We start from the raw sequence: 14,897 nt of genomic DNA, 5'->3' as shown, positions 1-14,897 counted from the left end.
TCTAGAAATCGTATCATATTCATGCAATGCTCTACTGACAAACATACCATACTCAAAATAATGAAAAGATCAGAATTAAGGCCTTCACTATGAGCCTAATTCAGCCACCCTGTAGCCTGTATTTGGAAGGTTTGAGTTACTCTGGGGATGGCTGTGCAGGGAGAGGTGGAAGGGCCCAGGGATTTGTACACCTCACTTTACTTCATAGCAATATTTGTAAGTTATGAGCTTCCTGGCAGCTTTACTTTTTTTTTTTTTTTTTTTTTTTGGAGAGCTTTCTTTTTTAAACAAAAATCTTTCTTTTTTTTTTTTCCCCCATCGGTCTCTAAAATTCATTCTGCACTACATTTCATCTACATGAATTTTAGTGATTATTCACGAGGTTTGTGAGAAATCTAGGCACGGGACCAACTGTGATCATTACATAACCTCCCTGGTCTACCATCTGACTGTTTCTCATGGACTGCTCTTCTGTACCAGAGAAGGAGCCTACTGTGGGAGGGGCAGGGGTGGTGGTGTCACCGTCCCAGTGTCCTGTCACTGTGCTCACCTTTCACTTGCATGCTTTCGCAGACTAGAGCAAAAGACATTCTTTATATTCCTGTTTGCCACAGGTTTCCTAGGAACAAAGTACGGAAGAATCGCAATTCAACAGAGTATGAGGGGATGTTTTGGGAAGAAAAATACAAAGCTGTCAAATGATAATGTCATAAAGGCAAAATACCATTCAGCTTTAAAAAGTGAAAGAAGAAAAATAGGATATGCAGCCTTTAAAAACAACCCCAACATTTTTTAAAATTATGCATGAGGGAGAAGGAAATTAAGACATACGGCCTTTAAAAACAATATTCAGATTTTAAAATATTCTGCATGAAATAAAGTGTTATTGTTAGCGACAAACACATGAAGTCCAGAGTTCAGTTTATAAACAAGGAAGTGTTTCTATATTTTCTCTCTGTAATGAGGATATCATGTTAAGCATATGCAGTTACACTGTCATTCATTAACCTCCATTACTCTTGGCAAAGAAATTATCAAAGAATTCAAAGTCCAATTCTCCTAGAAATTTAAGCCAGTCTTAGTTTATCTTTCAGAAAGAAAGAAAGAATCCAGTGAAACCTAGATGGGGGCGGGGGGGAGGGGAAGGAGGGGGAATAAAGCTAGGGGTAAATGGGTGGTAGTAAAACCAATAAAAGTTATTGTTCCATTCCTGGAAGTCTGATATCGAGCAGAATAGCAATGTCGTATTTAGGTTTTCTCAAGCATACCTATTTTATTAAATGCTTCTTGTAGCTCTTCCAGTTCCTCCCGTGAAATGACAGTGGTACTCTTTTCCATCTTTGGAGAAAAGACTACCTTCAGGTCTTTATATCTAGAAAAAGTAAAGTTATAAAAAGAACATTAGCCCTTTGGAAACATTTATCTAAGCAATACAGAGTACACAGGCAGTACACTATCTAGAAGAAAACACCTGAGAGGTCTGGATGACAAGGAACAAAGAGGAACAGACCCCCCTGGGAACACCACTTCCCAGCTTAGGTGGGCCAGACAATAACAGAGTCAGGACAGGGAAGACACACCTATCTTCTACACCTTGTGCTTCTACAGGGCACAGACGTTTCTCAATAGCCTGTACAATTTTCATTTACATTTCACCCCACTATTTCAGTAAAATAAACATTTCGAGTTTGAGAGAAGTGTAGCATTTATAAATGTAAAGGAAGTGGTCAGAAAGTAAAATTTTAAGACATGACTAATGTCCAAAAAAGCAGCGCATAATTTCTGAAATATAATTTATTCATTAAAATTTTTCACTGATCATTTAAAGATAACATACTAAGTTGTGTGAAGCCCTCGAAGAGTGTTATGGCTCATGTGTCACTTGTGATCTGTATACCAACTTGCTTAGGAATTTTTGGTGTTTTTTCAAAATGACAGATTTCTGAATCTTACAGTTATTCTGGGGCCTGGTTCTAATCAAAGTATAATTAAATGTTTGGGGTTTTGGGGGGGTTTTTTAATTTGTTTTTTAAAGATTTTATTTATTTATTTGACAGCAACATAGAGAGCACAAGTAGGCAGAATGGCAGGGAGAGGGAGAAGCAGACTCCCCACTGAGCAAGGAGCCCAATGTGGGACTCGATTCCAGGACCCTGGGATTATAACCTGAGCCGAAGGCAGATGCTTAACCGACCAAGCCACTCAGGTGCCGCTAAATCTTTGGGTTTTAAAAAATATACCACTGCCCACTATTTTTTTTTTTTTTAGATTTTTATTTATTCATTTGAGAGAGAGCACAAGCAGGGGAAGAGGGAGAGGGAGAAGCAGACTCCCCGCTGAGCGGACTCCCCCCTGAGATCATGACCCGAGCCGAAAGCAGACGCTTAACGACTGAGCCACCCAGGCGCCCCCCCCTGCCCACTATTTAATCCTACTCTGTTCAAAAAAAGAATCTTAAGGGCTCAAGTAATAGAGCTGATAAAGGGGTAAATGGAATTCATCTTACTCTCCAGATGCAGTTTCTTCCATCTTAGCATTAAATAATAAAATTTTATCGAATTCTCACTTTTAGAATGTTTCACTATAGTTTAAACTATAGGCATACTTATTTTGTGTTGGAAGAGATTAAACAGATCTTTTAGAATTTTTAACCATAATCCTCTAGTTCTGCAAAATGCTAATTCTGTCACAGCTGGCTTTGAATCTCTGTGGTTTTGGTCATCCTGCATATCCTTCCCCATATTCAAAATGGTTTCTACCGCTTGCCTCAAGTTCTAAAAATAGTGATCCAAGGTTGCACCTGGGTGGTGGCTCAATTGGTTAAATAACTGCCTTAGGTTCAGGTCATGATCCTGGGATCTCACTCTCACTTTCACTTTCACTCTCAAATAAATAAATAAAATCCTTAAAAAAAAACCAAAACCACAATGATCCAACTTTCCCAACTGCAGTCCACAGAAAGGCTGCAAATTAATAGTCCTTGTGTTGACCTCATATTTGAAAGGGTAAATACACCTGGGGTTCTATTCTTTTTGCTCATGCTTATTTGAATTTATGTGATTAGTTAACTATATAAACTATTGTTACTTTCCCACAGACAAAACCAGCAGTTAAACTTATTGAAAAACCAATTACCCATACAATATGTTTCTTATTTTTTTTTTTTTTTTAAGATTTTATTTATTTGACAGAGCACAAGCAGAGGGAGAGAGAGGGAGAAGCAGGTTCCCTACTGAGCAAGGAGCCCGATATGGGACTCGATCCCAGGACCCTGGGATCATGACCTGGGCCGAAGGCAGCCGCTTAATCGACTGAGCCACCCAGGCGTCCCTATGTTTCTTATTTTTAAAGCTTTATTTTTTAAGTAATAAAGTTGCTTCAAGTCCTTTGGTATTTAAATGAAAGAAATAGAAAAATAAAGAGCTATCTTCAAGATACACTCTTAAGTGCTTGTTTCGCCAGCACTAAAATTGGAACCATACAGAGAAAATTAGTACGGCCACTGTGCAAGGAACACACAAATTCATGAAGCATTCCATATTTTTTTTAAAAGAAAGATATAATCTTTTTTTTTTTTTTAAAGATTTTATTTATTTACTTGACAGAGAGAGAGAGAACAAGCAGAGGGAGCAGCAGAGGGAGAGGGAGAAGCAGGCTTCCTGCTGAGCAGGGAGCCCGATGCGGGGCTCTATCCCAGGACCCTGAGATCATGACCTGAACCGAAGGCAGACGCCCAACCAACCAAGCCATTTAGGCGTCCAGAAAGATATACTCTTAAAAGAACAAAGCAAGGTGCAGAAGAGTAAATATGGTGGGGAGATAGGAAGCTATATCAGTTATAGGGTTATAAAACATTTCCAGAAGGATACCAAAAAAAGGTAACAGTGACTGACACTCTAGGGGAAATGGGAGATTGGCTGCAGAGTGGGAAAGGGGCCTACTTTTCCTTATACATGTTTCCATTCATTTTTGTAGACTATAAGCCTGCCAAAACCAAAATAACTGAAAACAAGACAGGCAATTGTGATAAAACATTGGAAAAAATAAAATAAATACTAGTAGTCTGAAGGCACACATTATTGAATACTGATAATGCTAAGATTGATATGCACAGTATCTATATGTTACAATTTCAAATAAGAGCACCTATTTCCTTACAAAGCAAATACTATGATTAAAATAGTTAATTAAATGGGGCACCTGGGTGGCTCGGTCCATACAGCATGCAACCCTTTATTTCAGGGTTGTGGATTCAAGTAGAGATTACTTTGAAAATATATATATATATTTTTTTAAGATTTTATTTATTTATTTGACAGAGAGAGACACAGCGAGAGAGGGAACACAAGCAGGGGGAGTGGGAGAGGGAAGCAGGCTCCCCGCAGAGCAGGGAGCCCGATGCGGGACTCGATCCCAGGACCCTGGGATCATGACCTGAGCTGAAGGCAGTCACTTAACCAACTGAGCCACCCAGGTGCCCGAAAATTTATTTTTTTAAAACAGATTTTATTTATTTGAGACAGAGAGAGGGAGTGAGAGCACAAGCAGGGCAGAGGGAAAGGGAGAAGCTGACTCCCTGCCGAGTAGGGAGCCTGACACGGGGCACTATCCCAGGACCCTGGGATCATGACCTGAGCTGAAGGCAGACACTTAATGGACTGGGCCACCCAGGTGCCCCAATATATACATTTTAAAAGACATCTGCCTCTGTAAAATTCTTTGTAAAGTTTTGGAGGGGAAAATTCTAGCTAGATCAACTCATATTTATCAAGCACATAACTTGGCAGTCCTGAAACACTGTAGAATGCAGTTATTAGAATTCACTTTGTAATTTTAGAAATGAAGAACCCATCACTTAACCAGTATCCAACACCTGGCATTGAAGCATTCCTACCTGGATGCCTGAGACGGCTCAGAACAGCATAGTTTTTCAGTCAGTCCTGAAAAATGCAGCCTAGAGGGCAGCCAGGATCAGACCAGAGACCCACCAACGGGGCAGATTATGTTGAATTCTGTAGATAGATATACCTTCCCATAGATTTTGACGTGTACCATGTATTTCTTCAGTAATTCCAACACTGCTTTCCTCCTCTGCTGTTTTTTAGTCCATATAATTTAAAAAACTTTCTTTTACCAATTAAAGCCTTTTTTATCCCCTCTCCTAATCCTCAAGGGTATCCTTTAGAAGGATCCTTTAGAAGGATTAGACATTTAGAAACTTAAGTATATTCTAAGGATGAACTCAATTTAGATGAAATTTGATCTGATCTTTTATCCTTCCTCAAATTTCTAACCTCCCTGAACCTTTAAAAGCTTTACCAGAATTAGTCTAAGCAGCCATTTACGATTTACAGGATCTAAAACTCCAGGATCTAGAACAGTTTCAGAGAAAAGGCATTAGGAACAACCCTGAGACCAACCAGCTTCTGATGCCTTTCAATCAACTGTAAAGCTTCCAAATGTGAGGGACCAAAGCTGTTTACATGGGCACCTTTGGCTTCTTAGCTATTCTGTTTTCTTTCCTCCCACTGTGGCCCTAGCCCTGGTCACCTGATATTCTGAGTTCTTGAGGTAGCCACTGACCCACTGAAGCAGCCGTCCCCTAGCTAGTCTAGTCTATCCTCCAAAATTCCCTTCTTCCTTTACTTCCCCCTTCTCTAGTAATATAAAAAATAATGGCAAATATTTACTGAGGGCTTTCAATGGGCCCGGAACTATGCTAACCTCCTCACCCACAAGCTTACTTTGTATTCATCTGTTCTACTGATGGAACAAGCATCCTCTCTTAAATGTAAATTAGAGGGCTGCAGAGATTACCTGCCTAAGGAAGGCAGACAAAATAAGGGATTCAAAATCAAATCTGTTTTAGTGCCTCCAAGCTCTTAAATTCTACGTGTAGTTAATTAACATCCCTATTCCCTGGCTGCAAGCATCACAGGTAGTTTTAAAGAAAAGTATGAGTGATTGATAAATCCTTACAGTGCTCAACAAATTTATATTTTAAGGGCATATTTATATTTTATTTTTTTAAAGATATACTTATTTATTCAGATAGAGAGTGTCCATGTGCGTGCAGAGAGGGAGGGGGAGAGGGAGAAACAGTCTTAAACAGACTCCACACTGAGTACAGAGCCTGACAGGGGCCTCGATCTCACGACCCTGAGATCACAACCTGAGCCAAAACCGAGAGTCCCATGCTTAACTGACTGCACAACCCAGGTAGCCTGTAGGGCAAATTTATATTTTAAAGCAAATGCGGTGTTTTCTTTAGAATAACGGATGAATACATTATTATTTAATCAATAGAATATACATCATTAAATAAATGAACCACATCTGTTTCTTAAAAACACAGTAACTGGAAAAAGCAAAGTACTAGAGGATACATAGAGTATATGTACCAATTATTGTTAAGTTCTAAAAACACAAAATATTGTATATGTTGTATTTCTTGTGTATGTTGCCAAACATAGGTGCTAAAACTTAAAAACATACAGGAATGACATACAAATTCAGAATATTGGTTGTCCTATGGAGAGGGAGGCAAGGGGCACAGCTGGGGGCTGAAGCTCAATCTATTACATTTTTTAAGAGAAATTTGAAGCAATTATGGCAATTTTTTTTTTAAGATTTTATTTATTTGAGAGAGAGAGAGAAACAGCATGAGAGGGGAGAGGGTCAGAAGGAGAAGCAGGCCCCCCGCTGAGCCGGGAGCCCGATGCAGGACTCGATCCCAGGACTCTGGGCCGAAGGCAGTCGCTTAAGCAACTGAGCCACCCAGGCACCCCTATGGCAAAATTTTTAACATCTGTTCAATCTGAGCATTAAGTATATGGATAATGGTTAAATTGTTCCTGTACTTTTCAGTATTTTTTGTTTTAAATATTTTATAATACAACTGTTTAACTTTTAAACTCAGACAGTAAAAAATAATAAGTAAATAAAATAATAGAGCTAACACAAGAATATGTTTTGAACAGGAGAAAATTTCCCAAAGCCCCTCAGGATATGGGGAAAAATTTTAAGTACTTCGATGTTGAACAATCAAATAGTTAATATTATTGTGGCAGAATAATTTATTGAAATATCAAATTGTGTTTATTTTCCACCTTCCCCCCTCCCCAGTCCCACTCCTCAACTAAAGTAATAACTACCTCTTGTTTTAGGAATGCTGGCAGCACAGAAAGCAAAACCAGCCTGGAATCTGTGGTTCCTTGAGTCCTGGGGTTGAAGTACAAACTTCCTTAGGGTTTACTTAGGCTGGGTGTGCTGCCAATGGGGTAGGAGCAGTAGGCCATCTCTGAGAAGCCACTAGATGAGGAAGACAGAGAGACAGAAATTATCCCGGTGCAGAAGGAGGAAAGTCTGGGATGCCATCAAGGAAGACTGCAGCCATAAGGGTGGCAAAGAGAGGGACAGACAAGGTGCAGCGGAATTTCTGCCAAAGGGATACGCAGGGTAAGCAATGGGTGCTTCCCAGGTCAACACTGAGGACTAATGACCAAGGACAGACGAGCTTCCTCCAAGCCTGTGGTCTGTTTAAGACCTCATACAGGGGCGCCTGGGTGGCTCAGTTCGTTGGGCGGCTGCCTTTGGCTCGGGTATGCATTCCGGAGTCCCTGGATTGAGTCCCGCATCAGGCTCCCTGCTCGGTGGGGAGTCTGCTTCTCCCTCTGACCCTACCCCCTCTTGTGCTCTCTCTTTCACTCTCTCTCTCTCTCAAATAAAATAAAATTAAAAAAAAAGACCTCATACAACAGAGCCTGAGGGGCAGATTCCAGATACCTGAGAAAGACCCGACTGCTCAGGCAGGATGAGGCATCACAGTCAAAATGAATTTGCCTTAAAGAACATAAATAGGGGCACCTGGGTGGCTCAGTCGTTAAGTGTCTGCCTTCGGCTCAGGTCATGATCCCGGGGTCCTGGGATTGAGCCCCGCATCGGGCTCCCTGCTCAGCGGGAAGCCAGCTTCTTCCTCTCTCACTCCCCCTGCCGTGTTCCCTCTCTCGCTGTGTCTCTGTCAAATAAATAAATAAAATCTTAAAAAAAAAAAAATAAATGTGATATTTCTTTCATATCTGACTTTTATGGGAAGAGCCTTGATAGTGTTTCTCTGGAGAACTGCCTAGGATCAGAGGTTCCAGAGCACCGCAGTATCTCTGGGAGTGGCGACTCTATGGTATCCTCTATATCCTCCTCCCCTTCTTCATAAACTATTCTCTTATCTACCACCACAACTCTCCTCTTTTCCCGTTATGTCCTATTTTTAGCTCCCAATTACAAGCTTAAAGAACACAAGGTCACTGGAATAAATCACTATGTGAAAAAATAAACAGCTAAGAAATATGAATTAATTAAAGGGTTTTCTTTTTAGTTTAAAGGAAACCTAGAGAAAACTTTCATTTTTCTGTATTTTCAGCAATCTCTTTTCTCAACCATATTTCACAATAGGGAGTGGCATCACTCATTTTCCAAAAAGCAAACATTCACATTCCATATCAGCCTGTTACTTTATCAGATTTTCTCTAGTTAATTGGACTGTCTACAGATTCCCTAATATAAATATGAACTGGGAGACCACTGACTTTGTTAAATGTTAGACTCCTACTCTACATACCAGACTGACCCCTCTTTGGACAAAGCAGCTATTAAATGGGGACAACATAACTCAGATTTCTCCTGAGCATCCTTCTGCAAAGTGAAGTCAGAGGGGAGCTTGACCCACACCAGAATACCAGTGTAAAAGCATGTGGTGAGTCAACAAGTATTTTGAATTCAGAAATGGATTCAGACAAAAAAAAAAAAAAAAGATTATATAGAAGGACTTAGAATAACTTTCTCAAGGAAAGACACCTTATTGAAATGGAAGCTGTGGGCACCAAAACTGACCTTCACTACTTAGTGTATGGGATTTGGTCACCCAAGCACAGAGGTTCAAATGTTACTTGATTTGTGCAACTGAATGAATGGCTGTGAAGAGTTAGAGTTGCTCACTGAATTGTTAATCAGCATGTAGGAAAAAACCTGGTCTCTTCTCACAAGGCCTTACTCCAGACTTCTCTGCATCGACCCTAACCCCAAACAGTGCCAACTCTGGAAACCCCAACACATAAAGCTGTAGTAAGTGCAAAAAAAATCATTGCCCCTTTGTCAGCATGGCCACACTTAGTAATTTTTTAGTTGAGAAATAGGAAATTGCATTAAATGTATATATAAAAGATACAAAGTAGAGTTTACTGATCCACGTTTAGGTCAAGAGTATCCATAGAAGACTGACTGGGACCATTCGGGATGTGAAAGAAAGGGGAAGACTTAGTCCCTAGTATCTTCCTGAAGCCTCAAGCTCTCTCTAAATTCAACATCAAGTGAATACAACTAACTTGTAAGCGGAGGAAATTACAGTCTATCAAGTGGGAATCAGTTCTTCTTGGGACCTGCTAACCAAAGATGCCCCAGGGCCCAAGCTCGGCACCACTTCTACCCAGCAGCCCATGAAAATTTTTCCTGGTCCCTGATGCCCGGGAGGAGGAAGGAGGCTCTTACAGCTGACTCCCTAGCCTTTAGCCTTTTCCTGATGTGTCCAGGATGCCTGCCTGGTTCTGAAAGGGGAAGCTACTGCTGAGCTCCAGTGGGCTACTGCCCACAGGAATCAGGCCAAAGGTTGCCAAATGTTCTGATTTTTAAAGAGAAACCAGAAACCCATATTTTTTAAAAAGATTTTATTTATTTATTTGAGAGAGAGCAAGCACAAGCAGGGGGAGAAGCAGAAGGAGAGAGAAAGGGAGAAGCAGTCTCTCCACTGAGCAGGGAGCCCGATGCAGGACTATTTCCCAGGCCCCCGGGATCACGACCTGAAAGCTGAAGGCAGACGTTTAACCAATTGAGCCACCCAGGCGCCCCAGAAATCCATATTTTTATGTGAAATTTTATTTTCAAATTTTGCATACAATTTGAATTCTTACAAAGCACCATGTGTGTCAGACTAGAACTCTGGTCTATTAATTCTGCTTCTACACCTCTCTAATTCCACATCACTTCACTTGGCCTTTCAAGGGAACTTGGAAACACTCTATGTTTCTCTAGAAACACTCCCATCAAATTAGCTCATTCTAAGGGCCAGACGAGAACATTTTATCTCTTAACATGTCAAAACCCAACCTCACTTATGCACCACTCACCACATCCCTGATCCCAGTAAGGGATATTTCCAAGTGACAGCTCCTCTGAGAGAAGAGGAGCCAGCAGGTCAGAAGACCACTAATCACAGATTCCTAGCTCAGGTAAGTGGATCTGCCTATTATCCCAGGATCTTTTCCTTCTCACTTATTATTTATATCCCCTCTACTCTCTCTCACTCCCACGCCCCCACTTTAGGACTTCTCTGGCTCTCTGAGAAAATTCAACACACCAATGTTACCAAAGTTGCTACGCTATAATGTTTTAATATCATCAATACTTCAAGTATCATTTCCTGAACATGTTTCTTCTCCAGTGACTATTTCCCTTCTTCTGGTAACCGCACCAATTTTCGTTTTGGGGTTCCACTCATTCCATATAATCCATGCATAACATTTGAGCAAAGCTCTAGGTCCAAGCCAATCAGCACATCACATTCTCTGGCCAAAGGGATTTGGTTTAGGGACAGGCATATAATCCAGTTGGAGCCAGTGAGACATAAGAAAGCTTTTGTGGAACTTCCTGTAATAAGAGTCCCACAAACTCCCCTGGATCAGTTTTTCATGAAGAAGTAGAGCCAGAGCAGCTGCATGCATCTTGCCTCCAGGAGCGGAGGACCTGGGGGCTAAGAATGAAGCCAAAACCAACACAGTAGAAAGGAGAGCCAGTGGATGAAGAGAAAACGTGACCCGGCAGGGTTAAATGCAAAATCCCACTGTGCTAAAACCTTGACACTTTAGTTACTTGAAACAAATTTTTTTAAAGCCAGTTAAACTGGGTTTCTGTTGCTTGCAACAAAGAGTCCAAACTGATATACAGACATAGTTTACAAAAATAAAATAAAAGGGCGGGGGGTCAGTTCCTCAAATGACAGAAAATATTTGAACATTCTGAATTAGGAAAGAAAATTAATCATAATTATATTTTCTAAGTTTACATCTAAATAAGAAGCATTATTTTTGTCATAATTTTTTAGGTTTTTTGGGGGCACGGTAGAGAGGGAGAGAATCTTAAGCAGGCTCCACACCCAGCACGGATCCCAACAAGGGGCTCAATGTCACGACCCTGACATCATGACCTGAGCTGAAATCTAGAGTCAGATGCTTAACCGACTGGGCCACACAGGCCCCCATTTTTAGTTTTTTTTTTTTTTTTGAGTATGGTTGACACACAATGTTACATTAGTTTCAGATGTACAACATCATGACTCAACATCTCTATATGTTATGCTGTGCTCACCACAAGAGTAGCTACCATCTGTCACCATACAGTGCTATTATAGTATCATTGATTTTTGCCATAATTGGTATTTTACTACCACCACCACACCTAATCCCAGAAATTCAGTGCATCAGTGAAGCATAGAAGTCAGTTTATGGTTGCTCCCACAGCACTGAAGACTATATTCATAGCCTAAAGGCCTCTAGGCTTATAGCTTCTTTGTACCTTTTTTCCCTTCTCTATTAGCCGGAAAGATCCTTCCCATTTCTCCTAACTCATTTCTTGTTAAATGGCAAACTGAGTAGTAATATATTATGAGGAATGGCAGGTCTTTCTGTTGTGAGGCAGAGCAGGCAATCTATCTGCAATAAGAAATATTCAGAGTCAACAAATCGTTAAAATCAGGAAATTACTAACGCATTGCAGATAGAGGGGAAAAAAAAAAATTTACCTAACACATGATAGTAAAAATAACAAACACCCAAGATGTTTGTAACTTTATCCAGTAGCTCACCAAAAGCAGGTCTCCCCAAGTATCAAAGTCCCTATAAGTTAGTTCAATTTTCAAAGGGGGGCTTGACCTAGACCTCCATGGGACCCTCAATAATTTGCTGTGTGGAACAATAATGTGCTTCCGAAGTACAAAGGGAATAAGAAAGATGTATGGCAGACAGGAATTCAGGAATGAATGAGGCTGAAAAAACAAAACTCCCTATCTCTTTTTTTTTTAGTTTATTTATTTATTTAGCTATTTTTAAGTAATCTCTACATGCAGTATGGGGCTCAAACTCATGAGATCAAGTCGCATGCTCTTCTGACTGCCCTAGCCAGGCACCCCTCCATCTAGTCTTTAATAGCATTTTTATACATGATTAGATATCTGATATAGTTATGGCTTCTCAAAGAAATTGGCCTGAAATAAACTTTAAGTAGGAATATTAGAAACAACAGGTTTATCAAATCTATTTGCTGCTTTTATTATTGTTTTGGCTTCCCAGTTTATAGTAATTCCATGAGATGTCACTATATTGCTATTCAAAATTATACAAGCTGCTTAATTATTCTCTATTTTTAAATTCTAGAGGAAGAAAACATTCCAAAAGATAATGTATTCCATAACAAAATTTTCTTTTTCTTTTTTTTGGTTGTTATTCCTTTAAACTAGACTTCAATTTCCTTCATCAGATTATAGCCTCAATAATTTTTAGCTGTAAACCTATTGGTCTAGACTCTAATCCTTCCCTGTTAACAATTCTTCTTTCCCACTCTGCCCTTAGAAAGACCTCTTTCTCCCAAGGCCTCTTCCTGATTGTCCCTTAACTTTCCTTCATGTCATTTCCTGTCCTGAGAAACTCTATTCTCCCACATCCAATTTTTCACATGCCCTCCAAATGGAGGTCAAATTCCACCATGAATCTCCTCATTGGCCTCATTTTGTCTCAGCATATGTTTACTGAGAACATCTAAGGTGTTAGGTGTTGTTCCAAGCTTTGGAGGCAATCTAATGGTGACTAACACACAGAATCAGCTCTAAAAGAATTTACAATCTAGTAAGGGAGTCAATAAACCACAGATTACAGCAATGGCAAACACATGAGACTCCCTCACCCACTGCAAATGTCACTCACTAATTCCAGCTCTTTCCCACAGGGCCTTGAGTTGCCTCTGGGTCCCCTTCCCAACATGGCCCCTGACAGAGCCCCTACCGAAGAGTCAGCCCTCAAAATGAACTAGGATGCCGCCTCCAGAACTATAATGCAAGCTAGAATGAAATCAGTAGGAAAGGAAGAATCTTCTGCCTGCTTCCAGTCTTCCAAGAAGACTTTACAGAGGAGGTACTATTTGAGCTGGGCCTTGAAAAATGAATAGTCAGAGAAAGATGCAAATCCCAGCTAAGGGAGAAAATTCTTAGTGATCTCCCCCAGAGAGTACTCACTCTGACAAAATGGAGTTGTTTTCTAAGTATCTGTATTGAATAACAAACAGTACCTTATCTAATTTTTAAGTTTTTTGAGAGCAATGGAATATCTTGTATTTCTTCTGTAATTAAAAATATCATGGTGATAAGATGATGCAATACAACATAAATACTCAAAAACTCCACTTTTAACCTCTTGGTGACAATAATGATGAGTGATCTTATTCAAAAGATGTCACTCCTCTGAAAGCCTTTTTTAAAAAATAACTTTAATATCTTTAGTAATTGTTTCTAAATCCTTCCACAAAAGAGCATTATAGTTCTCCAGTTTATTGCAAATGTCTTTCTTTTTTTAAAATCAGCCCTAATGTTGAGGCTATAATACAAATTTTTAGTTATTGGCACACATAAAGCACAATGAAGAATATCTTCTTTAAATAAAACGAGTTTGTGTTTTTGCCTACTGGTAAGTTCAACTTCTGACATGAAAAATAACCCCTGCCATCTCCAAAGATGCCTGCCTGCTATACCTTCTATTTGGAGCAGGCCGATCCTGGCCAGCCTAAAACTCTTCCTTTTTCCATTCAAATAGGTCAACAATTCACTCCTTATGCACCTCAGAAAACAAGTGATCTCACTGTAAGCCATACTCTCTAAAAAGGAATTTTCTGTGATTTCCAAGACTCGTAGCTTCATCTGTATCCCCTTACATACGACAATGGACACATTTAATCTGCCTACTTGGTATTTGTGCCCATTAAGGTATTTTCATTGTAAGCAACCAAAACTGATTCTGGCAAAATTTGCCAAAAAAGGAACACACTGGAACACGCTGGCTCAAAGAGGGAGGACTGAACAAGCAGGCTCTGGAAGGACAGGCGCCAGGCAGTTCTAAGGAGCTTCACAGTGGAAACTTTTAGAGCTTTTAGAGCTCTGTCTCCAGATGCTTCAACCACCACCAGCTGTGGATGACAGTCTACTCCCCAGGATGTTAGTCTGATTGGCAGAGCTCAGGCCACATGCCCAACCCTGTGGTTCAGGGGATACCAAGAAGACCGACAGCTATAGAGAATCTCTTTGTCCTAGGTTCATTTGCCTTCTGCACAATCTCTATGTTTGCATGAAGCAAAAACCAAGGCTTAAATTGACTCCCAAGCAAATGCAAGCATGCCATTAATAGCTTTGTCCTCAACTGAACTCATCCCACCCAGTTAAGAACACCTGAAGGTCATAGAAACAGGACTCATAAAATCACCTCCAAACTCTCCATCCAAAGAAATCAGAAAACACAGCATTCATACACAACAGCAGTCCAAAAAGGCAAGGGAGACTTCCCTTACCTCTCTGACAGTAATAAACATTCATGGGGGCTCACCACAGGCCAAGCACTGTTCTAAGTAGTACATATATTGTCTCAATCTACACAGAAACTCCCTGAGGCTGGTAATACTACAATTCTCATTTTACACTAAAGAAATTGAGGCCCAAGGCTTCACAATAAGTGGCAGAGCTGGGATCCATGCCCAGGGAGTTTTCCAAGTCCAGACCCTTAATTATACTTCATAGTGGTGGTCTCCATACA

General features: G+C 40.3%; 1 protein-coding gene and 2 pseudogenes across 7 annotated transcripts in view; 1 reads left to right on the top strand and 2 right to left on the bottom strand.

Annotated features, from left to right (window-relative positions):
* Positions 1-14,897, bottom strand: part of LOC102742370 (large ribosomal subunit protein eL36 pseudogene) — a 150,860-nt pseudogene that overhangs the window by 43,220 nt on the left and 92,743 nt on the right. The gene's annotated exons all lie outside the window — the stretch shown is intronic.
* Positions 1-14,897, bottom strand: part of PLS1 (plastin 1) — a 106,803-nt gene that overhangs the window by 40,560 nt on the left and 51,346 nt on the right. For 4 of the 6 annotated variants that reach the window (XM_081827349.1, XM_081827344.1, XM_081827347.1 and 1 more), the window contains one exon: positions 1,269-1,372. In XM_081827349.1, the coding sequence (XP_081683475.1) occupies positions 1,269-1,338 (70 nt within the window). In that variant the 5' untranslated portion in view covers positions 1,339-1,372. Of the gene's footprint in view, positions 1-1,268; positions 1,373-7,154; positions 7,312-14,897 lie in introns of all 6 variants that reach the window. The other 2 variants (XM_081827345.1, XM_081827346.1) reach the window with 1 other exon arrangement.
* On the top strand, positions 3,449-3,545 carry LOC115940415 (U6 spliceosomal RNA; annotated as a pseudogene).

This window comes from Leptonychotes weddellii, chromosome 1, assembly GCF_054177405.1.
Source record: "Leptonychotes weddellii isolate Sample4059 chromosome 1, ASM5417740v2, whole genome shotgun sequence".
Classification (NCBI taxonomy): domain Eukaryota; kingdom Metazoa; phylum Chordata; class Mammalia; order Carnivora; family Phocidae; genus Leptonychotes; species Leptonychotes weddellii.
Note: the sequence above shows the minus strand (reverse complement) of the source record. Positions and strands in the feature narration are given on the sequence as shown.